This window comes from Drosophila ficusphila, unplaced genomic scaffold, assembly GCF_018152265.1.
Source record: "Drosophila ficusphila isolate 14025-0441.05 unplaced genomic scaffold, ASM1815226v1 contig_794, whole genome shotgun sequence".
Classification (NCBI taxonomy): domain Eukaryota; kingdom Metazoa; phylum Arthropoda; class Insecta; order Diptera; family Drosophilidae; genus Drosophila; species Drosophila ficusphila.
Genome location: NW_025064740.1, coordinates 235,197 through 254,782, shown reverse-complemented (window position 1 = coordinate 254,782; position 19,586 = coordinate 235,197). Strand labels below are relative to the sequence as shown.

Sequence of the window (19,586 nt, the reverse complement as noted above, 5' to 3'; positions counted from 1 at the left end):
GGGGCAAAAACAGTTTTCAAAGCATCGACTTTCTAGCATCGATACTACCGTTTTCTGGACCGATGTTTTCGCAGCTCTAGTTCAGTCGATAAAAAAAATTCGAACGTGTTGGACGGGAGAACTCGGTTCGGCGGCTATGCGGGTATTTTTAATCTAAGCCATCAAAATCCACAGCTACAGTGCATTAAATCGATCGGAAAGTCGAGGCAATATTTCTGAAAGTGTTTACAAGTCGCTGGCATCGTAGTCGTTAATTGCAAAAAGGTAATTTCGCGCAGCGAAAATCGGAAAAGCAAAGTCAAACAAACTCAAAAAAGGAAATGAATGTAAAAAAATCGATTATCCAATCTGTGTGCGGGTGTGTTGGTGTATGTGTGTGTGAGCGAGCGTTGTGTGTGTATGCGTGTGCGATTGTGTTTGTTTAAACCACGGGATTTTTATGCCCAAATCGAATGGCGAAAAATTTAGCACACCGAGCAATAAAGGCCAATTTAACTAATTTAAAGTGTGCGAAATGTGGAAAAGTGCCTGCGAAGAGAGCGCTAAAAAGAGAGGGCGAAAATTAAACCAGAAGCGCATACATATACAGAAACACTCGCGCACCTACACACACACACTTGAGTGAATGTAAAGAAGTAAAGGCAAAAGGAAAAAAAACAGAAGCCAAAGCAAAAGACAGTGCCAAAAAAAAGTATTTAATAATTTAAATAGACAAAAATGAGAGGGAGGTAAAAGGAAGAAGAAGCTAAACTGCGTGTGCGTGAGAGCGAGTGAGCTGGATATATATCATCAGCTGTTTGACACTTGACACGATCGAAAGTTGCCCCTCTCGCTCTTTTGCTCTCTTTCTCTCCTCTCTTCCCTACTTCATATCTTTATAATTTCGAGTTTATGTGTGATTTTGTTTAGCTTATTTATTCAGTGATTATAAACAGCTTTTGAGCTTCAAAAAGTGCCAGCAATGCGCTGTAAGAACAAAAACGAAGTGAGAAAATAAAGAAAACGAATATAAATCTGATAAACTGGACTTTTATTTTAAGCTTTAAACGCATTTCCCGCTAATCTGTGCCGTTTTCTCTTCCGTTTCTCTTTGCAGCTTCTCAAGTTAGAGTAAATCGCGATCATAAGCAACCTAAAGTGTTAAACCAAATGTTAGTCTAAGCCTAAAGTGTAAAACTAGTTTAAGACCAAATAAAACAAAAAAATAAAACGTAAAACCGCAATCGTACTAAAACCAGAATTTAAACGCGTCTAAACCAAACGCTCTAAAAACAAAAACACTGAAAACAACTCCAAAAGGATTACCAGCGAGAGAAAAAGAGAGCTCCTGTGAGAAGCTCTCTTTTGCCCACGAAGGAGCAACATATTTCATCCGCACCGTTGCCCCGTAGATCGGCAAAATAGCTAAGTCCATTTTGCAGTTCCTCAAAAAGAAAAAGTCCCATCATAGTTCCGCATCCGGCGAGGGCAAGCTACAGGCGCAGTCCAGTTGCGAGGAGGAGGGCGGAGGAGCGGCAGCGGGAGGAGTGGCAGGAGCGGCAGCAGCGGCAGTCCCAGCGGACCAGGCTAGCAGCAGCAGCAGCGGCCCCTCGCCGGCAGCAGCAGCATCCGCCGCCCACAGGAGCACGCCCCCCGCCGCCTCAACGACCACGCCCGGTTCGGGGGCGGAATCAGGAGCAGGAGGAGGAGCAACCAGCTCTAGTGAGGATCAGGCCCAGGTGTCGGCCAGTGCCACGTTCCGCCTGTCATCAATAACAGGGACCATCTCCAAGATGGGCAACAACGCCACCACGTCGAACAAGAAAGTGGATGCCGCCGAGACGGTGAAGGAGTTCCTCGAGCAGGCCAAGGAGGAGTTCGAGGACAAGTGGCGACGCAATCCGACCAACACCGCCGCCCTCGATGACTTCGAACGGATCAAGACCCTGGGCACCGGGTCCTTCGGTCGCGTCATGATCGTTCAGCACAAGCCCACGAAAGACTACTATGCCATGAAGATTCTCGACAAGCAGAAGGTCGTCAAGCTGAAGCAGGTGGAGCACACGCTGAACGAGAAGCGCATCCTGCAGGCCATCCAGTTCCCCTTCCTCGTCTCGCTGCGCTATCACTTCAAGGACAACTCCAATCTGTACATGGTGCTGGAGTATGTGCCCGGTGGCGAGATGTTCTCGCATCTCCGCAAGGTGGGACGCTTCTCGGAGCCGCACTCGCGCTTCTATGCGGCGCAGATTGTGCTGGCCTTCGAGTACCTGCACTACCTGGACCTCATCTACCGCGATCTGAAGCCGGAGAACCTGCTGATCGACTCGCAGGGCTACCTCAAGGTGACGGACTTCGGTTTCGCCAAGCGGGTCAAGGGTCGCACCTGGACGCTGTGCGGCACGCCCGAATACCTGGCCCCGGAGATCATTCTGTCCAAGGGCTACAACAAGGCCGTCGACTGGTGGGCGCTGGGCGTGCTGGTCTATGAAATGGCCGCCGGCTATCCGCCCTTCTTTGCGGATCAACCGATTCAGATCTACGAGAAGATCGTCTCCGGCAAGGTGCGATTCCCATCGCACTTTGGATCGGATCTGAAGGATCTGCTGCGCAACCTGTTGCAGGTGGATCTGACCAAGCGCTACGGCAATCTGAAGGCGGGCGTCAATGATATTAAGAACCAGAAGTGGTTCGCCTCCACCGACTGGATTGCGATCTTCCAAAAGAAAATCGAGGCGCCGTTCATTCCTCGGTGTAAGGGTCCCGGCGATACGAGCAATTTCGATGATTACGAGGAGGAGGCGCTGCGGATCTCCAGCACCGAGAAGTGTGCCAAGGAGTTTGCTGAATTCTAGAGGAGCTCCTCGTCGCCAGTCAGCCCAAAGTCCCCCAATCGTTCTGCAGGCGTAACTGCAACTGCAATTGTATCCGCTACTGCGATTGTATCTGCAACTGCTCCTGCTGTTGTTGCCACCGCATCGTGGTGGCATCGCGGACCACGTCCTCATCGTCGTTGTCGTCGTCTTGTCTATATGTCTACTACTTACAACTACAACAACTGTAATAACAACAGCCACCCACAACACAACAACCACCACTACAGCCTGCGTCCATCTGGACATCTATTTGTCTGCATCTACTCCACATCCACACCTTTGCCAACATTGAATTTCTCACCACACACAACAATTCGCATCAACGTAAGTATAAGAAACAATATCTTAAACTAAATTGGGATAGTTGCAATGTTAAGCGTAGCTTTCTTAAATAAAGTCAGGTTTTCTAATGAAGCTTTTTTTTTTTGAGATATCATCTTATTTTATATGTTCAAATTATTATGAAAACCATTGTCTATATCATTTTCCTTTATTACTTTTCCTTTTTGCAATGGCATCCTGTATTCGTTACATTGTAAATCATTATCTTTGTTTTATATATTTTATTTTATTGCAAACGTCAGTGTTAGAATGGCTCTCTTATCTAGAATAGTAAATTAAGAAAAATTACGATTGACATCCAGAGTTATACTGGGGAAGACATCTTCCTTATTTATTGTGCCATATATCAATCTGTGAATTCACAAAGAAGGCTATTTTTCACCATTTTGCGGTATGAGGTATTAATCTATTGACTGTTCTCCGTACTTTCTTCGTTAGCGAAGGGTATCGAGGGCAAGGGTATAGCAGGTTTGTTTTTGTTTTGACTTTGGCTTCGAGATTGATGGACGAGCGGCTTGATTGATTGATTGCTTTCAGTAGAATGCTTTTGCCTGCTTTAGAGTGAGCCGCAAATGGAGAGTGTAGTGAGTGCCAGAGAGTTGATTATGAGACAGAAGGCATTTCTGGTCGTCCGTCAATTGTTCTGCCCGCGACAGTTGTTGGAACACGAAATACTTTTAATTAGTTTCCCCCGATGAGTTGGCTTATTGCTACACTCGGATGTTCCCTGCGGCTGCTGTCCCTACGTGATGTTTTCAACTAAAAAAAACTCGAGCATGAACACTTACTCATAACCAAACCCCCCAAGGGGCAAAACACCCGTAAACATCCTATCATTAATTGCAATAAGCGTCAGAATGCGGTCGTAAAACGTTTACTGTAACAACTTGCCGTAATTCCGACGGGTCTAATCTCTTCGCCAGACAAACTAGACAACTGATAGTAAAAATGCAAACCAATTACTTTCAATGGAATTCCAAGTGCTTAAAGTAAATGTAAAGAGAATTTGAAGGGTTGTAAATTCCTAATCCCTTTGGCAAAAAAGAACCCTTTGCTTTTTACTAAAATAGTTGCTTTGAAATTATATTTATTTTCAAACACTTAAATAGTAAGCCTGCTTAAAAGTTCTCTTTACTGTTCTGTGAATTCTGAAGCTTTTGAAAAACCTTCTAGATTTAATTAAATAGTAAAAAGCTTTCCCATTGAAGTTTTTGCCGACTCCCACAATTTCCACAAAAATATAGCTATTCACACTTGACCCATTTGAAAGGCTAACAAGACGGGGAGAGAAAGCCATGAATAATGTCAAAGAAAAACGCAGTAAAAGAAATATATCTTTTATTTTATGAATTGTTCCCCGTTTCTTTTTCTCTCTCCCAGTTGATTGCGTGTCCGCTGGCTATTACCGAAATTGTGTTGCTTTTATCAAAGCCAAAACGCTGCTGGTAATTAATAAATTATAATAAGTTTTATGTCCAAACATCAAGAGCAAAACAAAAGTAAGAGCTGCGTGTGAAAGCCGCATAAAGTTTAGAAATTGTGGAATTGTGAAAAACTAAAAAGAGTAACGCAATCAAGGGGAGTTGTTAATTCTGGGGGAAAACCTTTAGTGAGTATATGCAGTAACTATTCCATCTCAGATCAAAGGAAAAATCGCTAAATATAAATGCCGAAGTGCGATAATCACCGACCCTGACCTTGGCCGACCTTTGGCCAAGCCCCAAAAGAGTTGTCCATCTAAAAGTGGGTATGTGGATTCTCTGGTTTATTTATGTTTCTCCTCCGATTCCGATTCCGATCCCATTCCGATTCCCCTCGCATTTCCATGCGACATGTGTCGTCTACAGCTTTATTGGCACCAATTATAATCATTTTGTTGCTTTTGCCGCTTGCTGCTTGAGAAGGCCATCAATCATTTGTTTTGGGCCAAGTCAATTAGGCTACGTAGTCATGGGTACTAAGTATCGGGCATTAGGTTTACTTATTTACATTAACTCGACGGCTCTTCTGATTGTTTATCAATACGAAGGCGGTGATAGAGAATGAGAATCGCTATCAGGAGGGCGAAACCAGCTGGGAGTGGGGTGATTGGGGGGCACGCCTTGCTAGTTCTTCTTCTAGATTCGCACTGATAAGCTAATTAAACTTTTGCGTCTGCCTATGGCAACCAGCTAAAGGTTTTTGCCTCTACAGTGAAGGTTCTCAAAGGAGAACAAGCAAGAAAGCAACCCTATTTATTACCTGCAATAAAATATAATGTGTGTTTGTTTATTAAGTTATTTATATAGTTTTCTTTAATATATGCATACTATATTAAATAATGACCTAACAATATTTCATTGCTTTGTAAAAGTCTCAGTATTCATTCGCATTACCAAACGACTTGAATGTAGTTGCCAGCTCTCTTGTGGCATTTTGCCGATTTGGAGCGCATTCAAGCCAAAGTTCAGCTCCCAGCTGGATGTCGCTCGTCAAACTTGTTCTCAGAAGTCGCTGAACAAGCACACAAGATAGCCAGCGAGTCTTGGATTCAACACGCATTCGTCGTGCTCCAATAATCACCTAGACCAAGCCAAGTTTAGCTAGCAGTCGGCAAGTCGCCGTGGCTGAAACTCAAAGAATGCAACTGCCAACGCGCTTGTGAATCTGAGACGTTGTCTGGCCAATTTTGGTGCTTGAAAAGGAGGCGTGACGGGGGCGGCAGATCGCAGACAGTCAGAGACATAACGACTAGGCCGAGCAGCCTTGTAACAGTGCCCTCAAATCGAGCTTGCCAACACGCACGCGCTGCAACTGCGGCCGAGCAAATGGCGATAGCAACAATAACCCAGAGATACCAAGACAATGGTCGTAAAGAAGAGAAAACAATTAAGACGGCCGAGGAATGGGAAAACCCGGAATTTTCCGAGTATTCAATAAGATAAATGGTTCTGGTTCCCCCGGTGACCAGTTCCATTTTCATTTCTTAAAGCGAAACACAGACAAAAACTGTTCAGTTTGGAATGATTTTATATCGTATGAGAAAATAATATAGTATAAAGGTTTTCAAAATTTATATATACATATATGTATGACTATCCTATGATACTCAAATTATTTTTAATCTGACATTAAACTTTTGTATTATTTTTTGTGGTTCAAAAGGTGATTAACATTTTTGTTTTTATATTTTATTTTATTGTTTTTTTTTTCCTGTGTAAGCTCTTACACTCTGACTGAATCAACGCGTCGTATGAGCAATATGCAAAAGAAGCACATGAAAAAAACGAGCGAAAAAGAAGGCAAAGCAAAGCTCAAATTGTATTTTCGTTTTCGTACGCATAAAGAATAAATTAAACGATTTCTGCCTTTGCCTTAATTGTGTTTGTTGATTTTGTTAACTTTTTCGCTTCGTTTCATTTCGTTTTGGTTTGCGTTTTCCATCTCGTTTTTGCAAACGGGTTTCGGGTGTATGTGCCTCTCAGTCTGCCTTTTGGGCCTCCCGACCCCCTTTGAAAATGTTAGGAGTGGCAGTCGCCGAATGCAGGCTATAAAAAACATTTAAATTGAGACACAGCGAGGCAAACTGGCAAAATCATTTAAATAACGCACACGTCGGCGGCAGCTTCGCCATGTTGTGCTCGTTTTAATTTTTTGTTTTCTGTTTTCCGTTTTTTTCACGTCTTTTTCTCTCCGTTTCATTTGTGCAATTATTTTCGTCGTTTTAGCTTTCAAAATTGTAGTCGCTGTTTATTTATTTTCGCTACTCTTTCCCAAGTAGCTGCCGCGTTCTAGTGGAATGCGAGGGCATTTTGTTTTCGCAGCGCAAAGGGGACGATAGCGACCCCATAAAGCATTATATGTGTTCTCGATCAGGATCGGTGCATTCGGATCATGCGATCTTGTTTGTCCGCCCTCGACATTTCCGGCCATGCATTGTTTGTCTTTTATTTTATTGGATCTCGAGTTCCGTTCATTTGTTTTTCTATTCGCTCAATTCTTTTTCAATGTATTTTATTTGGTTGAATGTGCATTTGATTCAACGGATATGATTTAAGAATTTACCCCTTATATATGTGTTCAACTTTACACAAGCAGTATACAATGTGTAAAAAAAGTAGTTAATCTTTTGGAATCTTCAAGATTGTTATGTGTTTTGCCAATCGCGCATTAACATATAGAATTTCGTAAGGGAACTTAATGGGAAACAAGTTTAGCTAACTAGCTGGCTCGCTTATCAGATCTTTCCGCTTGATTTGAGCGCATCTAATGGTCGAGGTATAGGGTTTTTTCTCGTATTTGCGCGGTGTGTATCTGTGAGATAAACGCTGACTTTTCCAGCCACCCCTTAGCGCCTGCCACTTTGACTGTCTGTCCCGCACAGTAACCAGCAATTTTCATTCAGAATTTATGGGCAAATAAAATAGAATTGAACATGGAAAACGTTGCACAATGAAAATTGAAATTTTCTGTTTTAGTTTTCGTTTTTATTTCATTCCCAGTTGTTTACCGCCCGTTATTTATGGACAGGTGCTATGTACACATGCATTTCCATTCGGAGAGGAATGACTTCATGCAAAAATTTCAGCCGCGACAGAAAAAACTGCACAATCCTCTTTTTATATAAATACACCATACGAGTATATGTGTTTACATACGTGTTTGTTTCCCTTTTGTTTGCTATCGAATTTCTGCGAATTGAAATTCATTGATTCAATTTAATCTAAGGGATAGGTATGTATGTATGTGGCGTTGACTGGCAAATGCTTTTCGTCGATAGCAGAAATTTAAAATTGTGGAAAACGGATGGGAGGGCAAAACAAACCGACATCATCGAGTATTCCCCCTTGAGGCACGCTTATCAGCGGGGAATCATTAAAAAACTTATTGACGCCAGTTGTCATATGAGAGGTTGTTGCTGTTGACAATGGGCTAGAAAACTAAAACAAAACTCGGGCATAAGCTAGAGCTAAAGCCAAACAACAGCTGGCGACCGTTGGGCGATAAGAACGAAGACGAGATAGAGCAAACAAAGAGAGTTATTAGATTCAGATTCATATTTATGCAGCTCCGCGTTTCGAAGTTCTGACGGAACTTTTCCCACAACTTCTTCGCACGACAGTTTTTTAATTTGTTTTGTTTGGCTTTCGTCTCGGGAAAATGGGTTAAGAATATGCACCCCATTTCCACAAAAGGTCTTTAATAAGTAGTCACCGTAGCTTTGTGAGCTAGTTTCTGCAAGTGTGTTACATCATCAGCGATGCATTCATTTCCATGTGGCCTGATAACAAAAGACAGCCATAATAGCCGCTTTATTGACTCCCCATCTGTACTGTACCCCTTTTTATTCTGTACACACATTCTCCCTGACGGCTAACACACAATTACAGTTATAGTCGTGCGTCTAATTGAATTTGATAAAAAACCTGGCAAGAGGAATACAATTAGAGGAGGGACACGTGAAAGGGGAACTGCGGGCTGTTGTCCCTTTCCCGCAAATTCAATACAATTGACATGTAATCAATAATAATTGTTGTTGTTGTTGCCGCTGCTGCTGCTGCTGTTGCTGTTGCCGGTCTGACATTGAAAGAGGGCGGCATTCAAAGGGGGCGTGGAGTGGTGGGGCCAGGTGCTAGGCAGCCGCAAATAAATGAATAAATATTTCTTTTTTTTTTTTTTTGCTGCCTAGCTCTCTCTGTGCCTCCGCTCACGCAAGGCGTAATTATTGATTAATTATTTGTGTGGGTTTTGCCTTTTTGCCTAAACACTCACCCACAAGAACACAAGACCAAGAACAAGACTAAAGAACATGTTTGTGTGTTGGGAGAAAGGTCTGCACTTGAACCTTTTTCCTTTCGCCTTACTTTTTCTTTTTGCATTAATTGAATCATCAATCTCTTGGGTGACAAAAACACTTTACCCCATCCTCTGCGTTTGTTAAGGTTTCTCTCGCTGGTGCTTTTAACAATTTCTTTATTTTCTATGTGCTCAATTTAATTGGGTTATTACGCTCGGAAAGGCTTTCAGCCGCTGCTGTTGACGTCATTTGCGTACGATCGGAGCGACTTGTCAGGCAATTTCTAATCACTTGTAAACAATTGCCAAGGCGTCCTTGACCTACAGTCATCTACGAATATTTGAAATCCCCACTCCTTTCCACTCCCACCGCAAATTTAATGCTGCGTTAGTCGCAGCAGTTAGCACTTGAAGGCCATCCGCTGATAATTTAACTAATTCTATGCACTCACCTTGGATACGGGCGCAACATGACGTATACGCAACACGTTTGCATATATTACGCATACGCAGTGTGGTCGCGATTAAAGCCGCCAAGTGTTGGCTTTGTCCTCAGCGGTTGGTGTCGAATGCTGCCAGCAGCAGATAAATGTAATTACTGTCTTATCATAATTGCGAGTGAAATGAGAGCAGAAAGGAGATAATATTGCCACAGCGACCAAAAGGATACGGGGAAGTAGAAATAACGACGATGGATGGCGATGCTTTAACTCAGCTCTGCTCATCGCTCATACGCTTATACAAGTGCACCGCACCAATACACTGACAGGGAACAAACAAATACAGCTACACAAACAGCTACAGCTACAGCTTCCCACTGAATTTTTTCGACCCACTCACTCATTCCCGCCTCCTCTTGGTCGCCAGCTTTTCTTCGATGTTTCAATGTTGTTGCTGCCGTAGTTGTTTCAAATTTTAATTTTATTTTATTGCAGCACACAAATTGTGCGCCATGTCGCCGGCGGCGCTGTTGCGTGTCAGTCCCTCCCTTCGCCACCCTCGTCCTCCTCCGCTATTATCCTCAGTGGCTTTCTTAGCCTGCGCCTGTGTGTGTAAGAGTGTGCCTCGCGAGGGTCGATTAAAGAGTAATCTTTGGTTTCATTTTGGTTCATTTTATACCGCATTTTATTCGAAGCTTAACTGTTTTGTAATTGCTTTGAATCTAGTGCTATATTGTGAATACAAATGTTTATATATTTTGAAATGCGAAATGTATCATCTTACTGGGACAAATATAAAGCAATTAATTATTTTACTGGCATATGTAAACAACAAATAGTAAATAATAATGTCCATTTCAGACAGCAAAGCTAGGGAAAAGACACTTAGTTTATATTTATATATATTTTTTTATAATATATACGTAAATATACATATTTATCAACTTTGTTTTGAAATTCTTATCACACAAACTGCAAATTTAAGTAAACAAAAAAAATTGAATCGCTGGAATTGCTGGACCTACGAAACCAATTATATTTTGCCATTTTATTGCGTTTTTAAAAGAAGTTATGATGATATTTTATAATATTTTTAAAGAAGCAAGTATATGTCTGCATTCCCTGCATTTATCACTGAATATAAATAAAGAATTAAGAAGCCCAAACCACTCGATCTCCTCCCACTGTCAGTAGGTGCGTTAGTGTGTGATGTTAATTGCCATCATGCGCGCGCAAGACAAGTTGAGGCTCTTTATGGTCACCTCCCTGCCTTCCTGCGACTCTTTTCCTGCGGGCACCAGTTGACCCAGCCCCCGCCACTCCCTTCGTGCCCCTTCTGCCCCTCCTGCTTGTCCTGGTGGCCTGCCCCATCTGGCCCTGCCTTGCCCCTGGTCTTTAATTACTTTCGTAGTTAATTTTGTTACAACAAAAAGCGACAGTGGCAGTGGCAAAAACAGTGACAATGTCGTTGCAAAAATTGAAATTTGCTTTTAATTTGCGCTGCTGTGATGTTGGCCCATCAGGTTTCGCAGTTTGCCAATCTTGTGCCTTCGTTTGTCATGTTTCCGTTTCCTGTTCATTTCATTTCATTTCATTTCATTTCGGTTCGGTTCGATTCGTTTCGTTGACATTTTCTTTCGGCTCGATGGAAACGTATAAAACAAAATGTTAAATTCAGAAGTAAAAATTTCATTTTAATTGATTTGTCTTGAGGGCCTCGGCATCGATTTTCTCTTCATTGTGTGGCCTCATCCTCGCTTTTCCGCTTTTCCTGTCCCATCATGATGTCTGCCCGCTTTCGCTTGGCATGAAAATTGATTTGATTTCAAAGCCAAAAAGTTTATTGACATTAGATACGGCGAGAGCCGCTATCCATTTATTTCTTTTTACTTTACCGAATGCCCCAAAACTTTTCCACACTTTGATTTACGAGCAGCGGCCAAAATATCGATGGGAGGGCGCCTCGATAATTGGCATGCCGATCCCCACTCGCATTCCGATTCTGTGTTCTTTAATTCGCCTTTATTTCTCATTTCTTTCTTTTCATTTTGGTTTTTTTTTTTGCATTTGTCTTGCATTTGTTTTGTTATTTAACCAAGTTGAGGGTTCAAAGCGAGTGTGTCTGGATGTGAGACTGACCAGAACTGAATGGCGAACAACAAAAGCACCGAATGTGAATTGCAAATTGCAGATCTCCCTTTATTTGGCGTATATTGAACCCAGAGTCAATGCAAGGGAAACATTCCGTTGATTGACCAGCAATGAAGTCCAAAAGGAAGCCGTCGGAGGGCACTCAAGTGAAAGAACCAGTTTAGGGGTCAAGAATCCAAACTGGTTGGAAAAGAATTTAGATTGAAAGAACTTTTGCAAACCAGAAAAGTGCAAAAAGAGTTTCATTAGTATTCGTTTGATAAGTCCCCTTCTAATTAATGTGCTAAGTCTTGACATTTTCTAATCTAAACTGTTTCCTTTGAAGTAGTTGAGTACCCCATTACTAGCTCCTTTGAAACTGACATATGAGAGAGCTGAAAGTGATTTGCACATTTGGCGTGTTTTTGGAAAAGCATTTTGCTGATTCACTAGCGTGAAAATCATTGAAGTGTAAGACGCTGCAAGTCGGGGATCATTAGACAAATCAATTCTCCTAAAAGCATATAAAAGGATATGCATTCTGACGGAAAAGACCTTTTGCAATTCCGTGATTTTGTTGTCTAGTTAAAAGTATCCTGCTTTATTTTAAAGCACAGAATCCTTCGTTCATTTTATAACCTTTAGACTCATCTAGTCTGAGATACAATGGTTGGGATATAAACTGTCCCAAGAATATGTAAAAATTTCAGGCATATCTAAGCAGCTGACGACGTGCTTGTAAGACACTGAAGATTGCTGACATAGTTTTCGACTTTGGTCTCGTTTGCCTCCACTTTGGCTCGTGTGTGTGTTTAGTGTTTTGTGCATTTTAGAAAAGGCCAAATGACGGCGACCTGGGACTTGAAACGCAAAACGGGGACTGGGACAACGACACATTCCATTTGTGTCGCCCTCACTCACAAGACTGAGTTCGTTTTCTTGCCTCGAGCCTATGAATATTTGATGGCAACAAAGCACAGACTGCATTTTAAAAATGCGTAATTACCGGCAAGGGAAACTCGGCAACTGACTCCTTTGCCTGACTAACTGAATGGGGAATGTGTTGGGAAGCTCGATTTAAGGATTTTTGTTCGCTGTGAGTTGGTCGAGTGAATGAGCTAACTATAAATAAAGTGAAAAATCGTGGTTTGTATACAGACGCCATTTGCATGTGGGTGGCTTACGATATTTATAAGCTCTGGCATATGTAAATAAATTATATAACAAAAGGAAGATGATACAAAGCTTTAGAGGGGAGTACTTTTTGTGAGTTTTTTAGGGCGAGGCATTGAGGCGACATCAACAACAGCTGGTTGAACATAATTTTCGTTGAATTTTCGTAGATATATTCCTCTGTGAAATTTGTTCATTTATAGATTGTATATGCACAAATATATATCTAAAGATATTTTCGGCTTGTCCACTCTGGTTTTCTTGATTTTTCGCTGATTTATTGAAATGTTTTTCGTCTTTTTGCGCCAAGCTGAATCTGAATCGAGTGAAAAATTAAATCTTCTTATATAAATTAATTTATTTTTCATATGATTTAAGTATCCGTTCTTTTTTTTACGTTTGGCCGCCTGTTATAAATAAATTTATGCCCAGACATATTTTGATTGTTCTTTTTGGCAACATTTTTGTCATTGCGTGTAGGTCAAATGTGTTGCTGGGATTTCACCTGCTGCTTTTCACTTTCCGCTTTTCTTTCTAGTGGGGCCCTTCTCAAACCCATTCAGCTGTGTTCTCGGACAAGTTTGAAGCTCTTGGAAAACTCGTTACACCAAATGAGTTTTCAGATTTGTTCGGGGCACTTTGAATGTTTAATGCAACAAAGAGTTTATATGAATATTTCAGTGGCGCTTTTCAAGACTTGAGAGTCTGATATCAATATTAAATAGGAATACTTTTCTTTCATTAAGTTGGGATATATATTGTTTTTTTTTATTGGGGTTCCAAGGCCAGCTTTGATTGTTGGATTGGTGAAAGTTTCCCTCTTTCCATTAGTTTTGTTACTTGGGGTTCACGTAATGCCTCCTCCCATTGCAATCGCTTGTTGGCCATAATTTTTTCGGCTTTTTGGCCTTATGTAATTCGAGACAATGGCAGACAAAAGATCTCTTGTAAATTCAATGCCAAACTCCGGCGACTCGAATTCGATACCTGAGTACAGTGCACCTCTCCGGTTTCGAGTACTCGGCCCGAACGTGTGTATCTGTATCTGTATATTATGGCCACCTTTGCGTGGGTGCAGCGGCAGCGGCAGCGATTCAGTGACGCTTTTTGTTTCAGCGATAAAACGCCGCCTGAAATTATTTTTTTATCTTGTTATTCTTTTTGTTCCCCCAACATTCGAGTGTGTGTGTAAGTGTGAGTGTGTGTTTCGTGTAAGAGATTTAATATAGCACGCTGCTGTGGCTCGCTTACGTCATGAGATGCCCATGGAAGGGGCTGGCAAAAGAGAGGGAAAAGGGGGTGGGGCAGCGAAGCATGTGCCGCGCTGATAAGGCGAAAAATCTATAAAACTTTTAACATGCCAATATGCCCAGGGACATGGGAAAATTTCTCCAGCACGCGGGAGTTTTTCCGCTGTCCCTGTCGCTAGTGGAAGTGGCCTGGTTCAAACTGTTTTAGTTCAAGTGGCTATGACATAGACATTGTTTAGCTGTCTTGACTGCAGGAGACATTTTCCATTTCATTTAATAATATTTATCCATACAATGTAGATAATCATGGAGATTAAAATACGATATACAAACCTATTTAAACTATTTGTATCAGGGAATGCTTTTCTAAATTAAAACTATGACTATAAAAAGCTTTGTCTGTTTTATATCATGCATGTTTATAACAAGAAATTCATTTTATAGTATAAACCTGTTCAAACAATCTCTATAAACATTTCAGTTTCTATCTTTACTATTTTATTCTATAAATCATTAACCAGTCCCGTCCAGTAACCCAAACACGTTCACTCACCCTAGTTCTTCTAGTTCCTTAAACTCTTAGAAACGACCTTGACCCAGCTGAATGCCCCTTAAGCGAGTCAAGCGAGAAACAGCCACTAGCCAAATTAAACATTATTAATAGAATCGATTTAGTTTGGCTTTTGGTGGTTTTGGTTTTGTGTGCGGAATGAGTTATCGGCCGAGCTCAAACTCAAACTCAATTTGATATGCAAGAGACAGAGGTAGAGGTTAAAAAACTTGAGTAGGAAGTACGGGCGGGGAGCAGTCAAGGTTGAATAACTATAGGACCGGATCGGAAGAAGTCAAAGCCGATCGAGACGAGCTCAATAAATTGCGAATTATGCAAATGCACGCTTGATTGAGTTTGCAGACACAACTAACACTTTTTTCCTTGTCTTTCATTTTTTTCAGCATTTCCCTTCGTCTTCAAGTGGGACAGTTCGATAAAACACACAGCCGGAACAACAAACAGTCTTTTCATCTGATGTGCGAAGCCGAGTGGAAGGACTTGGAAGACGATTTGAAATCCGGATACCGAAACAAGATATAGAAACCGATAAAATAATGACTTACACATTAATATTCATTCATAACATATAGCGTATTTAACCACGAGACTACAGATATTTAGTTGTAAACGTAGCTTAGTCTTAACTAAAGAATACAAGAGAAACCGATAAAGAACCAGCAAGAAAGTGAAGCAAGTGTAAACGCAAGACACTGATTGAAAAACCAATACAAATACAAATACACTAAAGGAAATCCAGGAGAATTGTCATCTAAGCCAGGGCTAAAGAATTTCATTTCATTTCATTTCGATCGATCGATCCAGGTCGGTCACTCAGTCAGCTGCAGCAAAAAAAAAAAAAAACAACAACAACAAGTTGAGAGTATGAAACGCTTTAATAATTTTTAAATGAAATACAAAAGGTTAAATTTAACACAAAAATTATGGCGCACACAGTGTGCTTGACAAAAAAAAAAAAACAAGAAGAAGCAACATCGGCGAGCCAACAAAGAAGCAGGCGAGTCTTGCGATTAATTAAAGGTGTAAAATGTGTAAAATGTTTGCGGGAGAAGAGCAGAAACGAGTTGAAGCCCTCAGAAAAGCCAAAAGCAGAAGTCGCCGCCGAATAATGAGGACACTTTTCGGCTGGTTGACCAGTGAGTGAGTGAAATCAGACCGGATTTTTGCCCCCGCCTTTCCGTTAAACCGAGCTTGCGTTCAAGTAGCCCCGAAAAAAGAAACAAATTTGGCGTCTTTACCGTAGACATGTCTCTAGATATTTATATATATTCGCGTATATAAATGTTGTACAATCAGCGACGACGTGCAACAATAAACCCAGCAACCGCCCGCCCCGGATCAGAAACAGAAACAGAACCACAAGCAGTAACATAATCGGAACCAAGATCAGAGCATTAAGAATCATCTACCATTTCAACAGTGGCACCCACAAGTATGCGCACTACTTACTCATAAATAGTTATCCATCTACACTCGCAAAAGGAACCACATCAACTACTCAAAACTCCAAAGTATAAACACTAAAAAGCAAGTAAAAGTAATAAAGTAACAACAAGAAACATTTGAAACGCAGCAAGAAATATATAAAGCAAAAAACAAAATCTAAATGTTTACATTTAAGCCACATAAAACAAAAAAAAAAAAAACAAAACAAAAAAATCAACTGAAATTTGTGTGTATAAAACGTATAAAACTTAGCATTAATGAAATTAAAAAAGAAGAAGAAGAAGAAGCGGATGTCGACGGAGTCATGTCTATATATACACAAAGATTGAAGCATTATACCAAGAGGAGCAGAACAAAGAGAATATCATGTGCTAAGTATAATTATTTGGAGCAGAGAGAAATGAAAAGAAAGAAAGAGAAAAAGGCAACTATAGCAGTTATATTCAAGTAAATATCGATCGGAAAATATATTTATTGTTTCGTTATGTGCGGAGAAATCATTTTAATTGGCCGTAGGAGATATCGAAATCGTTTCCGAACCACCTTTTAATTCTAATGGCACTTCTCCGTATTCCTTTCCCTGTTATTATTTATTTTTAAAAGTCTAGACTTTTAAATATTATGTTGTTGTTGTGAGAGGAGAGATATAAAAAAGAGCGAGAGCAACTCGGGATCGTAACAAATAAAATTAATTTATAAATACTTTTTATGTTTTCTATGATTATTTGTTCAACTAGTTGCGAGACAAAAGTCATAAATAGGCATTAATTAAGCATCTAAATTTAATGGTAAATAAAAGTAAACAAAGTAAAAAACAGAAAAATCAATCGAGTAAGAAAACAAGAAGAAGAAGAAGAAGATGACGATGTTTGTAGCCACGAAATGTTCACATCACAACCAAATTGTCTCCCCTTTATATGAAACATACACATGTTTATGTGTTTCCAACTAGTTTGTGTGGAGGAGAACTATCGCCGATCCTTTGATTTGTGTCCTTTTGTCAGTCACCCAGACACCCACACACTCCCGAAAGAAACAAACACACAGACACACATAAGCATATTCTGAAAATAATCTACGGTAGTCTGAGCATAAAATTTAATGTGGATATATAACTAAATAAATATATTCGAAACATATGTGCAGTAAGAGAGCAAGAGTTGATCTTTAATTTTGTGCAATTTTTTTCCCCTTTGTTAGTTAACTTTTTACGGTAGCTGTAAACACTGCTCTTTAAAGATGCAGATACAGTATCTGAGGAGCCCGATCTGAGCTTTACTATCTGACTAACGATTTGAATGCTTTACGTTTTTGTATTAAATATACACTATGCACTAATTTGTACTACTCTTAATGTATCATCTATCTTTTTTTTACTCCTTAAGCTTCTCCCTCAGTCAAAAAGTTTGTTCGGTTAGGTTAGCCAGAATAAAGGAAACCTTTTCGTTGTTGTTTCATGTGAGTGCGTGAAAAATTCGAGGTAATAACAGATTAAATATATATATTGACATAATATATATATATGTGAGAAGAAGAACCAGAACGCAAGAAAATGAGAAAGCAAAATTCAAGTTATTTAATTTAGTTTATAAATTTAAGTTTATATAGCAAGTGCATATATATATACAAATATATATATATTTAAAACAAACAAATAAGATGAGAAATCTTAAAAAAAAAACAACAAACAAAAACAACCAAATAAACACAACAAACAAGCATACAATAAAAAACAAATTTTGCGAAAAAGTAAAAGAATTATAAGTAAAATGATGGTTTGAAGAGGAGAGTAAGAGAAACAAGAAAACACAAAGGAAAAGAAACAAACAAACAAAAAAACCAATAAAATGAATTTGAAATCCTTAAAAAATATATACACAAACTGTGGGCGTTCTTATTGAAGCTGTTTGATGGAGGTTCCCTCAGATTTAAATTGAAGAGGTGGGGAGTTCGGAATGGAAAGCTGTATATTGTATATTGGTTTTACTTACAGCTGTCCTTTGCCTCCTTTTTGGTGTGTTCCACTCGCATCTCATACAAGCACTTACGGCAAAGGAATTTTATTAGAAAATTCTGGAAAAGGAAAACATCTGCGCTGAAAATTCTTTATTTTTTCCCCCTTTCGATGGCCGGAAAACTCTTAAGTCACAGATGCTGGATAAAGACATCTAAATCTATATTGGATACTAAAGCAGAATGTGTAGAATTTAATCAAATCAGCTTTATCTAGGATACACATTTGGTGAGAATGTAGATCTCATCGTAATGATACAGATACAACATTTTGTGTTTTAGGAAACTTCAACACAACATTTGATTTTTAATAAATTTAAATTGCGTGTTTCAATGCATTTTATATGCAAAAGAACAAAATGCTGAACACAAAAATTAAATTTCTAGCTACCCCTTTTAGTTTTTAATGCCTTGCACCACACACATGCACACATGCAATTTTAAGCCATATCAATTGAAGTTGGTCCTCCTATTCCATATTACTAAAGTTTCAGGCCCGAAAAGTAACTTTTGACCAGCAAGAACAACAAAGGAAACAGCAAGTAAGAAAACTGAAAAGGACTGCGGACTGTCAAAAAGTTCTGCATAATTTTTGGTTTGTTTCGTTTTTCCTTCGCTTCCGATTTTCCAACACATACTCGTACACCTATGACACACTTGCCGTCGGCTTTTCTCTTTATATTACACAATTTCAGGGCAAAAGCGAAGGGAAAATGGAAAAAAAAAATGGGAAGAAAAAGAGTGTTTTTAGTTTGTTTCCTTGATTTTGGGCTGCAGACAAAAGTTGGCGTGTGTACATGCTATGTAAACCAAACACTCTTTTTTTTTTTGTTTGATATGTATGAGTATATATGCATATTTATATGGAAAGTGGGGTTTTGGGCGAGGGAATTGAGAGGTGGAAGCCCCGCATGTCTAAGGTTATTTATAGCAACACTTTTTCGGCCACGCTCGCATTAGCCTCTTTGGCTCCTTCCGCCGCGGTTGCGCCTTTCGCCAAGTTTGTCCTTAAGTTGGCCAGGACATACACGAAAGGACAGCTAAGCAGCTTTTATGATTTGTGTGCGTGTGTGTGTGTGTGTGTATGTCCTGGGGCAAGGGAATTTTCCTTTATGCAGCAGGCCAGGCCAGCCATGGCAAATAATAATTCCCGACATGGCCATCTGAACATCGGAACGGAACGGGCTTTGTGTGTGTGAGACATCAAAGAGGAATTTTCCCTATAAATAGACGGCTCAAGACCCCCATGGGAATGGGAAACTGGGCCGGAAAATGCGATGAATGGCTTGCGGAAATTTGGCTTCAATTCGATGCAAGAGTTGAAGACAGGTACATATAATCGAATCGCAGGTCTTGAATATGAGTATGTAAAGGCTTAAAAGTAAACTGGTATTTGGTTGTTTCGGTGAAGTAACGTTTTAAATGGCTTTCATAATAGCTGTTATATTAAATAATACATTAATTGAAAAACTGCGTTCTTACAAAACTAGTTCATCGTTTAATCATCCCCTTAATGACCTTTTCAGTTATTTATAAGATACCTATTCTAATTTACCCCTTACCATACTATTAAATGCTAATATCATTAACC

At 40.0% G+C, this 19,586-nt stretch overlaps 1 protein-coding gene across 1 annotated transcript; it reads left to right on the top strand.

Annotated features, from left to right (window-relative positions):
* Positions 1-74: 74 nt before the first annotated feature.
* On the top strand, positions 75-17,864 carry LOC108101194 (cAMP-dependent protein kinase catalytic subunit 1). Its single transcript, XM_017205437.2, has 3 exons — positions 75-264; positions 1,097-3,179; positions 14,920-17,864. Exon 2 carries the CDS (start codon positions 1,773-1,775, stop codon positions 2,832-2,834), a length of 1,062 nt encoding a protein of 353 aa, XP_017060926.1. The 5' UTR covers positions 75-264; positions 1,097-1,772; the 3' UTR covers positions 2,835-3,179; positions 14,920-17,864.
* The last annotated feature ends 1,722 nt before the right edge of the window (positions 17,865-19,586 follow it).